Source organism: Acartia tonsa, chromosome 3 (genome assembly GCF_053477335.1).
Source record: "Acartia tonsa isolate MP-2025a chromosome 3, ASM5347733v1, whole genome shotgun sequence".
NCBI lineage: Eukaryota > Metazoa > Arthropoda > Copepoda > Calanoida > Acartiidae > Acartia > Acartia tonsa.
In genome coordinates this window covers 5,088,758-5,101,086 of record NC_137262.1, presented here as the reverse complement: position 1 = coordinate 5,101,086, position 12,329 = coordinate 5,088,758, and the positions used below count along the sequence as shown (strand labels likewise).

The 12,329-nt window shown below is 35.1% G+C and overlaps 2 protein-coding genes across 2 annotated transcripts; both read left to right on the top strand.

Moving 5' to 3' along the window:
• The first annotated feature begins 108 nt into the window (after positions 1-108).
• Positions 109-3,207, top strand: LOC145313126 (uncharacterized). The gene is made up of 5 exons (XM_080152397.1): positions 109-226; positions 489-523; positions 685-766; positions 1,319-1,421; positions 2,546-3,207. Exons 1-5 carry the CDS (start codon positions 175-177, stop codon positions 2,703-2,705), a joined length of 432 nt encoding a protein of 143 aa, XP_080008523.1. The 5' UTR covers positions 109-174; the 3' UTR covers positions 2,706-3,207.
• Positions 3,208-3,255: 48 nt separating this feature from the next.
• On the top strand, positions 3,256-12,210 carry LOC145313124 (metastasis-associated protein MTA2-like). Its single transcript, XM_080152394.1, has 13 exons — positions 3,256-3,405; positions 3,665-3,748; positions 4,206-4,305; positions 6,975-7,097; positions 7,801-7,952; positions 8,442-8,552; positions 8,819-8,996; positions 9,359-9,482; positions 9,710-9,827; positions 10,257-10,356; positions 10,624-10,712; positions 10,949-11,066; positions 11,625-12,210. The coding sequence occupies exons 1-13, from the start codon at positions 3,263-3,265 to the stop codon at positions 12,015-12,017; spliced, it is 1,833 nt and encodes a 610-aa protein (XP_080008520.1). The 5' UTR covers positions 3,256-3,262; the 3' UTR covers positions 12,018-12,210.
• The last annotated feature ends 119 nt before the right edge of the window (positions 12,211-12,329 follow it).

Below are 12,329 nucleotides of genomic sequence, written 5' to 3'. Positions count from 1 at the left end.
CCGCTACCCCCCCCCCCTTTTTAAAAAGCTAACCGTTACTTACAAATTATAGAAATATATATACCCTAATTAAAGAAAAGCTATGCTTTTATAAACTCCAACTTATTACACAGAGGTCTGGACATTAAACAGTTTAAAGAACTTCTGGATGGAAATTTGCCAGCACATCGTCAGATGGAACTCGACATGAATAACTTCTTCCTGCCTCCTATGGGAGATAATGACGGTAATAGTTATGTATCGCATCATATTATGGTCAGCTTTCCGCAAATATTAAAATCAAAAATACTTGGATCAAAGTAAGTTTTGCTAGCCTTAGAATTTAGCCTTTTAAACCGTTTTTCTTAGGTATTGAAAACATTTTTTTAATAATACACTTTTATTCTAAAACCGCTTGGGTTTATAATTTCTTTCTCTTCAACTCTCTCCATTTCTTTCCCCAATTTATTTTTAATTGTGAAATTATTTTTATGTATTTCTTTATTTAGGAAGAAAGGGAAAAGAAGCTGGATTCGGTCTGGTGGTATGTTTTAGCATTTTGTTACATTTTTTGTATTCACTTTTAAAATTAGTTTTAGCAGTTTTCAAACGTTCACTGCAGTTTTCTTAGAGGATAGGACATATGAATTATATTAAATAATTTTTATGTTTGAATTAAAAAGGCCAATTACAAATATTTTTTAGGCTGAACCTGTTCAAGACCTTCCAGTGCTACGTCATGGAACAGGGCTGGCTAATATGCTGGAACAATGTATTGTGGCTGCTGGTAAGCACATGTTTGGTTATTTCTGACAAGTGGCTTCGCCCAATTAGAGGGTGAGATCTACCCCCCATTGCATCTAAAATAGAATTAAGAGTAAGACGGTCTAAAACCATTAATACAAATTGCCCAATCGGCCCTGCCGTTTAAGGGATCTGATTTAAGATACTGACAGACACAAACCCTGATTCTTTAGTATTGGATTGTTAGTACCGTTGTTGCTTTACTGTCGGCTGTGCCCCTAGCATCTAGATTAGCTGGGTATATTCGAAGGAGAAAAGAAGGGAGAAAATAGCTTAAAACCATCCTGGGACCCATTTAAAGCTTTCAATAGTTACCAAACTTTTAAGATAAAAAACTTTTTACTTTAAATAATAGGATATCTTAAGGACCTAAAAGACTGTCCATGAAGGGGTGTGGATTAAGGAGAGGGGGAAGTTTTAAAAAAATATTATACGATACCTTATTATAACTCTAATCTAATGATTGGTTTCCTCTTTCGGTCTGTAATCAACCTGGTATTTTATATTTAGAAATTTTAGTGATATTTTCTTTAAGGACCTCTTGATCCAAGATTGATGATGCTAATTCATAATGATGACCAGGCCCAGGCAGCCTTCCATGTCTCCGAGGCACTCAAGTTTGCACTCACACACTACAGGTAATCCTGGTAATCCAGGTAATCCTGGTGTTCCAGGTAATCCTGGTAATCCTGGTAATCCAGGTAATCCAGGTAATCCTGGTAATCCAGTTAATCCTGGTAATCCAGGTAATCCTACAGGTAATCTGATAGGAATCTGGTAACCGGAGGTGAGAACAAGTTTATTACAGAATTTCAAAAGACATATTTTTTTTTAAAGGAAGGTTTCCTGAACGTTAGCTTTACCATGAAAAATATCCTATTGATTTTAAACCTTGAGAGTTCCTATAACAATAAAGAATAATATTATCTATACCACAGCAATTCTTTACTTAATGATTATTATGAATATTCCAATTAATTTCATACAATCTCTATTTGATGATGTTCGTTTGTCCCTTGTAAGTTGTATGATTTGAAAAGCTAGTCTTTTATGAATTTTATGATCCTAGTTATGAATAATTTCTAGGTAGTCATAATTGATATTTTTTGTAGAATTGGAATATAAAATAAAACCTTTTACATGTTGGTAAGAAAAGCAGGTATATAAAACCAAAACTTAAAGTCAAAGGAACTCGACTAAATAAAGAGTTACAGCTCTGAGATTTGACATGGCAGTTGCTTTAATGAGGTACAATATGGAACTGTGAAGAAAACCGCCGTTTTCCGCCGAATTTGTTTAGCCTTTTCTCGCAAAATTGAATTATAAGGAACGACAGGAAAGTGAAAGGCTGCTAATGCAGGAGAAGAGAAGTGTGGTGTTACTAGAAGTATGATGCCGTTCAATATATTTGCCCTTGACACTTGCGATTTTTTTTAATATTGACATATTTGAAATATTACGTGTCAAGTGAAAATATAAGGGAAATTTTTATGAAAGAAAAGTTTATCTCAGATGATTGAAAATTGTCTAAGTTAGCGAAAAAAGTAAAAAGAAAAATTTCGGCGGGAAACGGCGGTTCCACCGCCGTTTCTTCACAGTTCCATATTGTAACTCTTTAAAGCAACTGCCATGCCAAATCTAAGAGCTGTAACTTTTAATTTAGTTGAGTTCCTTTGAGTTCAAGTTTTGGTTTCAAAAAGTGTCACTTCCGCCCCCTCCCTTTTAAAAAAAAACAGTTTAGTGATGTTGCTATATGTTTTAGGGAAAGGACCAACCAACCCTACAATGGGTTGATGGGTGGTAGGGGCGGCCCTCCCATGGGCCAGGGATTGTCGTCATGGGGACCTGGCGGCAACAAGCGTCCAGCTGGCAGCGGCAATGGTTTTGGCAGAGGTGGCAATTTCAAAAGACACCGCTTTTAAATTGAGAAATATTGCCTATTAATGGCAATATTGTACTTGCAAGACACAAGGTTTAGATTCTCGAATATTTAGAGACTTCATTAAACCTTTCAATATCTTTCTTGTAAAGATCAACATTTAAAATATGTTTCTTTGATGTCAAATTGTAAAAAAAATGAGAAAAATTGCTTTTATAAAATACTGTTTGTTATTTGTAATTATTTCCATTTACTTTACCTTGTGCTAAAAATAGAATAAAATTCAATTGCATTTGCTCTTTACAACCTAGAGCATAAAACAAACAAAAAACAGTTTTGCTTTTTAAAACCATTTTTGACCCTTTTGTCAGATTGGCAAGCCATGACATTTTTGCATTTGTAAGGGCTATTTGTAGTAGCCAAACATAATTTTTGTCATTGTAAAAGGCACTTTGGCCTTAAGTTGTATTTTTGTACTTATTTTGTTATGTTTTTGTTAATTTTGACAACCAAAAAAAATTAAATAATCATTTCTTTATTTCAGATGTATTAGATTATTGAGTTAAGCATAAAAAGCTGTTGGAAAAAAAGCTTTGAAAAATGGCGATGAATAATATGTACCGCGTGGGTGACTATGTGTACGTGGACACCGGACCAACAGACCCGTACTCGGTCAGGAGGATTGACGAGTTGCAAAAGCTGCCGAACGGCAATGTCGAGGTCGAAGTGATGATGTATTACAGGCAGAATAATTGGATAAAAAAATGAATAAATGTGTTTTTTTTAAGTATGAGGTGGTTGACAGTAACACCCCTCCACCCTCTCTTGGACGTCTTTAAACATAAGTCAAAGTTGGATCACCTAAAAATACACAAAAAATAACATTTTTCTTCCCTGATGGTTCCTTTAATTTTTGACCGCTGATATAAAAAAATGGACCATAACCATTACTTCTCAACGTTTATTTATTGATTTTATATCCATTTAACTTTATTATTTAAGGCGGTCAGAACTGCCGCCCGATATGGCCGCAGTTGCCGACGAAAATTTGGCGGAATACTGGGATGAAATGTCAAAAAGATACAGGTAGCCCCTTTTAACTCCCTAAAGTCGAACTAAATGCTCGTAAGTGTTGCCAAGAAGAACGTCTAACATTAGAGGTCTCTAGGGCACTTGAGAGGTGAGTGGTTGAATTCGTCCCCCCTCCCCATATTTTTATTTATGGGGATGGTTAATGTTTTTGGCAAGGAAAGTCGACCAACCCCCCCTTTTTTAATTTTAGTATAATAAAAATTAAATTTTTTGTTTTGGGGAGGGGGATAATTTTTTTTTAGAAGGGATTTCTCTTTGGAGAGTGGTAGTACCCTCCCCAAGAATAGTTATAAACCTTCCTAAGAACTGCTAGAAGCTACATTTTAAAGGATAACCATATCGGTTCAGCGGTTAGCGAGATCCTTCTCTGTACACAACAGATACATACAGATTCTGTTTCTTTATTTTAAGGATTTCAAAGCTGAAAATTAATTTACAAATATTGTTACAGAGCTCAAGTACATGAAAGAGAACTATTCCTGGCCAAAAAGACAGAGAAAATCTCAGCAACACAAATTAGAGGCAAATGTACTGTTTGTCTATTACACAAGGTAATTATATTTATCACATTTAATGTGAGAATGTTGCTATTCTCATATTCAAAATAAATGCTGTAATAAGCTTTAAAATATTAAAACACTAGTCTCTCATTGGACACAAAATGACGTCCAATAAGAAAAAGGAATAAAAATATTGGAAAGAAAATTATTTTATTTCAAAATTAATTCTTGGCATTTTGGAATAAAAAATATAGGGGAAAGAAAATTATTTATTTCAAATTTATTTCTGGTCTTGAAATAATATTCATTATTTTATTTTAATTCGAGTGTCAACCAATAAGAAATAGGCATGCTGTTTTAAAAGTTTGGAATAAAAATTATTATTTTTTGTCAATTCTTTTTTTCAGAGTATAAAATGAGAATAAATTTTCCAACATCATTATTGATTTCTAATTTAACATTTCATACAGTGGGTAATATTTATTTCAACATTTTTTGTCATTCAAAATCAAGTGTCACAAAAATAATAATATTTAACATAAAAAAGAAATTTTTAAAATAATTTTGTTTTCTTTATTTGTTGAAGATTTAAGCCCAAGCTTTTTCTGAGGGGGGAGACCCCCCTCAACCCCCCCTCTCCTGAGGGGGGAAACCCCCCTCGACCCCCCCCCTGACGCTCTCTTCTTTAAATCTTTCATTATTTCTGTAATTTATTCTAACTATCTTATAAATTTCAAAACATGAGATAAAAAGGAAATAATTTGCTGTACATTATTAAAAAATTTAAAAATTGTAAAAAAAATTCCAACATGATTTTAAATTTTAGATACAAGAATATTTTTTCCTATATGATATGTTAAATTTAAATACAGGAATAATTTTGTACTGTGGAATTGAAGAAATAAATGCTGTACATTAGAGTGGCTTGATTTTCAATGATTTTCTAATTTTAAATGTGCTACATACGCTTTCTGTCTGAACATCATATAAGAGACCAAAAACTGAGAAGAAAATATTTTGAATAATGGGGAGGCTCGCTGATGCATGTAAACTTTTAGAAAGACACTTGTGGGGAGAATTTTTTTTTTTTTTTTTGCGGGGGGGCAATTAATTTTCTTTCAAAGTATAGCTTTATGCACCTTCCCAATTTTGTCTTGAAGAGTAGAATAAGAATAAAAAATCTGTTTTTAAAACTATTGATCCTAGCAAGAAAAATCCATAAATAAATTTAAAAACCAAGAGATTTTACATTTAATTTAAGATTTTTCATGCTTGGATGAATATTTTTTAAAACCAATTTGATATTCTTATATTGATCAACAAGACAAATTCAAAAAGATGCATAAAGCAATACTTTGAAAGAAAAAAAGTTGCACCTCCAGAATAAACTTCTAAAGTTTTTAATGCATGGAAACACCTTCCCCCCATTTCCCCTCAAGGACAAAATCAATTTTTTATATTTAGGTTTCTTATATGACGTTTAAACTGTAGATGTTGATTACAAATTCAATGTCCAAAATTGATCCACTCTACTGTACATTGTTATAATTTAATATTTGATGTGGGTATAAACATTAGACATAGATGGTCAATCTGACCCCATTTTTTTCTTAAAAAGAAACCTTTGTTCACTTTTTGTTGTATATGAATTACAGCCCTATAGGCAACATTATTTGCAACTAAATTTTGCAATTATATAATTTTTAGAAAGATAACTTTATTATAAGAAATTAAATTATTTATAACTAACTTATTATATGTTGTGTCATACGCTTCACATTATATGATGGAAGAAATATTTTCTTCAAATATTTCACCCAAGGAAAGCTTTAACCTAAGATATTCAACAATTTATAGCTGATACATAATGTAAACAAAATTCCCTTGTGCTGTCTCTAGGTTATCTCTATTGTATAAATGAACGTACAAAAGAGGAGGAGAGAGAGAAGGAAATAGACAAAAAAGTGAGGGAGGGGGAAGGGGGAAGAAATATAGAGAAAAATAGACAGAGATATTTATTGTTCACCCTTAGATGATATAAATTTTTTGATAGACTTTTTTGAATTTAAGAAAAAGATAGAGAATGAGACAAAACCAAGTATCATATTTTATTAATATTGCTTATACAAGAAAGGTCATTCAAAATTATTTCACCAATATTAAGGTCAAGTGACAAAAATTTAAATTTCCACCTACTTCGCCCCCAGAGGGGGCAATAGTAGAAGGAAAATTTAAATTTTGATCACATGACCAAAATTGTTGAAATAATTTTAATATCCTTTCTAGCATTCACAATATTACGAAAATATGATAAATAACTATTCTTTTGTTGGTGTAAAATTCTGTTCTAGTGGTCTGTTTGCTCCCAACGACTAGGGGGGGAAAAGGGTCTGAAAATTAGCCGAAAACCGCAAGACTTGAATTTAGAAATAACTGTTCATGGACCCATGTGAAGTTTCTTAAAAGGACACACACAAAACTTTACTAATATCATAATAGTTTTATGGAAATTTTAAAAAAAATTTTTGGAAATTAAAGTGGGCCATTTTGTGGGGTAGAGGGTGGTTTCTCTGGTTGATGGAGGGAGGGGAAAGGTTGACCTAGATTCGATAGAATATATAAAATCTTCCTCAGTGTCAATATGAATCTTCCCTGAAAAGAAGGAACTAACCCTTCTTTTGATTTTTGAAAGATTTTATCTCAAGTTTTGTTTTGTTTAGGCTGAGTCTTTGTTTTCTTACATCAAGGCAGAAGATGCTTTCTTCTATACACTGGTCTATGATCCTGTTAACAAATCATTGTTTGAAGATAGAGGAGAAATTAAGATTGGGTCCAACTATCAGGTTTGTTCAATGTTCATCTTATCTCGTATTTCTTATATGTCCTTTTTTTAAAATTAGCTGAGAAATTAAAGAATAGTTATCAATGTAAATTTTAAAAATACCGTCATAGGTTTTGAAATCTAAACGAGATAAATCAGTCTTTTACTTTCAAAGCGATTAATTTTTTTTTTGTATTTCTTTAACACAGTTGCACGGACAGGCATACTCTCATTGTAGAGTAGCGTTGCTTCTAGATACTTTTGATTTTTTATTGTAAATGTTGTTGTATTGGCTGCTCATAGTCCATATTCGTGTCCAGGTTGTCATCAGTAGGTGGGGGAGGGGAGGCTTATGGAGGGGGCTCTGGAGGGGGGCGTTGAAGAGGAGGGAGGCTGGTGAAACTGGGGTGTGATGATAGGAAGGCAGCTACGAGGGTGGGATTTTGCCAGAGGTCAATGGGATTTAGGTTGGTGGGGTTATTAGGGCAGGAAAAGAGGTGTTGGACTGTTTCAGGGGTAGGATTGTTGGGGCAGGATGGGCAGTTGGGTTTATTGTAAATTGAAAGTTTAGGTAAATTAAGAATGTAACATTGATGTATTTAAATGTAAAATATTAGACATTTAAAATCAAATCTTATCACATAAGTTTTTAAATTTTAAAACTAAGTTAGGGCTTGATATTGCTCTTGAAAATTATGATTTTAATATAATCTTGTTTACTCCAGGCCGAGGTACCGATTCGACCCTGCGGCCCCGAGGAGGACACCAGGAGTTGTTCCGACCTGGAGGAGCTGGTCTGGTCACCTGACAACAAGCTCACTGATACACAGGTGGATCAGTTCCTGGTTCTGGCCAGAAGTGTCGGTACTTTTGCCAGGTAAGGTTTGCGACTTTTGTTAAGGAATTAGCTACTATCAAGATGTCTCTAAGAGAACTTAAGGGAGAGAGGGGGGGGGGGAAAGAGTCGAACATCTATAATAAATTTCAGCTTTAGAAAAATTGGGTTTATTTCGTTTCTCGGGGCGATTTCTTTTTTTTTTGGGGGGGGGTGGAGGTATTATCCCCCCCCCCCAAAAAAAAAAAAATAGTTATAAATCTTCCCTGGTCATATGAAAATAGAAACACACAATTCATTGGAATATTTTTTAACCAACAAATTCGGCTGCGGCAAATCCCACAACCCCAGCTTTATTTTCCTTAATACTTGCAAGGAGCTTAAACATTGCGTGAATATTTGGCACTAGCCTTGCGTGGCTCTCATAGCATTTATTTAGTCACATCTAACCAGAAAGTAATAACAAAACTTTTCTAAAGAAGCTTGTTTATGGTTCTTTGTCAAATCGGTGTAAAGTCTATTTGTTTATAGAGCTGTAGACGAAGCGTCCACACTAAAGCAGCCATCCCTCCACATGTCCGCGGCTGCAGCCTCAAGGGACATTACTCTCTTTAATGCCATGGGACTTCTACATAATAACAAGTAAGTTTATGTTAACAGTAGCTTATCTACTATATAAATTAACTTAACCGTGTAATTTCTTAATTTATTATATAACACAATCTACTTCATTGATGATACAGATTCAGTTTTTTTACAATACCTGTCAAGAAATATATGTATGCTGCATATCTAATCTTATTAATTCAAGAAATAAATTGACTGACTACTGTATAATGCGTTACTGTTTATTTTGTTACTTTTATACTGCCTTAAATATTTTATTAACACAATTGTATTTGTTCTAGATATGATTTCGCCAAGTCGGCCCTTTCGCTGGTGGCGAACGGCTCTCCACGGCTGTGCACCGACCAGATGGAGGAGTGGACGACGGCCGAGGCCGCCCTGTTCGAAGAGGCCATGGAGAAGCACGGCAAGACATTCAATGATATCTGGACAGAATATCTACCATGGAAAACTGTTAAGGTATAATTTTAAATCGGTGCTTTCCCAGTGGCCACTTAAGAAAAGATCCTTGTTAAATAAATTGAAAAAAAGGGGTAGTCTTTTACCTTATCCCTGCGGGCCCGGGGCCTGTAATTGCTGTGACCTAATATGACCTAAAGTACTAAATAAAGCAAAAAAATGCTCCCCCTTATTTTGAATTTATTTTAAAATAAAGGGAGGATTATCAGTGCGCAAGAGGGTAATCTTTAAATCACATAAAAATACAAAATCCCGCAAAGTAAAATGTTTTAAAACTAATACATATAGGTATGACTTTTGTAGTTTTAAATTTTTTGTTGTATTTTTTTTTTTAACTATTAGGTACTCCAAATTTATTTCAGAACCTAGTTGATTATTACTACACCTGGAAGACCACAGACAGATATGTCCAACAGAAACGGCTGAAGGCTGCTGAACATGAAACAAAGCTGAAGCAAGTGTATGTCCCAGATTATTCAAAACATGGTAAGCATACAGCATATGGGATTTAAAGATTTAAGATAATGGCCGATAACTTCATTTACATCCCAAATGATGATACACTATTTTCTCCTTTTGTAGATTAGAATTAGTGATTGAAACATTTGGACACTCAACCCAGTCAGAATTCAATAAAGATCATTAAAGAAGAAAATCTAGTATCGAATAAACCATATCTTTCTATTAATTCATCCAGTAACCTATGATTTTAGATGGAGCTATACCTGGCCACCTGCTGCAAGGAGCTATCTGTATATGCTGTAAGGCCACCCAGTCCCATTCCTGGTACGAGATGCCGGGAGCACAACTTATTGGCATGATGAACTGTAGGTATGCATTTCGAGTATTTTAATGAATATCAACAAGTATTAAATCTACCTATAGACATGGAACAAAAAGTTCAATTTTATATATTACTTATTATTTTACATGTCTCGTTATTTGTAAGGTTCTCAATGGCACTTAGGAGGGAGGAGTTGAATTCGATAATAACCCATTTTTTTATTTTAGATTTAATGCGTAAGAAAAAGTTTTAAAAAATAGGGGGAGGACTCAGGGTGGAGGGTAGCTCCTCCCTTCCATTTTTAATTTTAGTTAAAGAAATTTTTTTTAAAAATTGGGGGCTTGGTGGTACCGCCAAAACCTATAAGAAGTTACCCTGTAAAGGAGAACCATTTGGTTCAGCGGTTAGCGAGATCCTTTGGTTCAAATAGACAGTCAAACATGCTGTTACTTTATTATAAGGATGACACATTTTAGGATTTGTAACTCCTGCTGGACAGCTTATAGAAGATATGCTGCGACAGCTCCTGGTGGGGTCAGCAAGGATCTGGCCAATTACAAAACAGCAGGTTACAAGGTAAGCATTATTTGTCTTTAATTGTCTTGGCTGCGTCGTAACAAATGACGTTGAAATGATGATGGTACTACATATTTTTAAGCTTGTCACGGTCTTATGAGAGTTGGCCCATTTTTGGTCTTCCAGAACTGATTATTTAATGGTCTGACTTTTTTTTACATAATAATATGTTATACCAAAATTCAGCCATCCGATCCCAGAGGTTATCCAAATTAAATCCTGGTGAAATAAATGTTAAAATTATTAAATGGATTCTTATATTTTCAGGGTAAGAAAGCTACAACCCTTATTCTTCAGCAGACCCTCCTCTCACAAATTGCCAAAAAGCTACCAAAAGGAGCCTCCCTCAATGTCAGGTAAGTTTATCCAAAAAAAAGTAAAAGAATAGAGGGGGCATGAATTATATGTAACTCTGCCCACAGGGCGGAGACCTTGTCCCGTTTTCGTATTGGGTCTTTGAAATCAGCTAATAGCGTCGGAAATATAAACCCAGCTGAGTCCCTGCAAAAGAACAGAAAGCAATTGCTAGCAGACGAAAAGGGTCGGGTAGTTGTCTAGATTAGACATCTATACTTATACCTTTATTATTAAGGCAACTTGGGAGAAAGCCGCACAGAATAATCAGCCTGGAAAGAGTGAAGGATGACTGCTGTAAGATGGTCTCCTATATCCAACCAAACAAACTTAAACAGATGTTGTGCAAAAGGAAAATATTCATGTTAAAGATATCTTTCTATTTGGACGGGTTACACCTTGAAATCTTTTTTTGATTTATCTATGAACCAAATCTTGCTTAGTGATATGCATGATTATATGGTTAAACCCCCTTCGGACAACCAACCCTTGAGATTACACGACATTTGTTTGGAAGTCCTAACTTGCATGGTAATGAGTTTAGGTGTATTTTTGTCATCAAAACTGTGAATATGACAGCCTCATTGAATTTCTTGGGTGTGAAAATGACAGTAAAACTGTGTTTATGACAGTAGTAAAGGTGTAATTTTGACAGTGGATAAAAGATATTGCCAACAATACAGCTAAAAACAAAATTGACAAAAACACAAACTTTTTGTCAAAAACACAGAGGCTGTATTTTTGCTAGTGGTAAAAGTGGCAGCACCCCAATGAGTTGATCCTGTTTTCGGCTAAGGCATTCACTCTGACTCTGTATTTTTATCCAAAATATTTCTTTATTATTGGGAATTATCTATCACTTTGTGTTATTGAAGCAAAATATCGTTAACATGATTATATAAAATATTAGGAAATACAAACAAAAAATTCCAATGGATAAGATAATCGAGCGCTGCGGAAACCCTGACAAATCCCGCCCAGAATGGTTAATACCCAAGCCCAAGGACCAGCTGCCGAAGCCTGCCAAGGAAGCCTTTCCGCGCCCTCCAGGCGGCCGCAGCGGACTGTCCGTTCACGGCAAGCCTTCCAGCAGCCTTCTCCTGCCCACCCTACCTGCTGGTCCTAGCTTGAATAGGATCAAAGTTGCGGCTGCGGCTCGTGGACATGTTCGGAATGGAATTGAAGTCAAGGCTGCGCCCGACGATATTTTCTTTAAAGCAAATAAAGCGTTTAAAAGTCAGAGAAGTGAAATGACGGCTAGAGTTATTAAGAAGCTGGCAAGACGGCCCACCAAAACCTTCAGATGATCCGAGGCGACGGCGGCAGAGATGCCGCCAATTTCGGCTGCCGTTTGGCGGCCCCCATTGTCGGCATTTCCGTCGCAAACGTCATCGACTGCGGCGGTTGATATACAATATTCTTCGCCTAATCTCATTCCATACCAATTACCATTTATGTAAAAAAAAGTTATTCGTTGTTTGCAGGGGCAGGGAATGTACACTTGGGAAAATAAATAGTAGAGCAGGAATGACAAGTATTTAAGTGAACGTTCTGTTTTGTAAGTAAGAGTTACTTAAAAGGGATAGTAGAGGAATAACTAAAATGTTATTTTTTGCCAA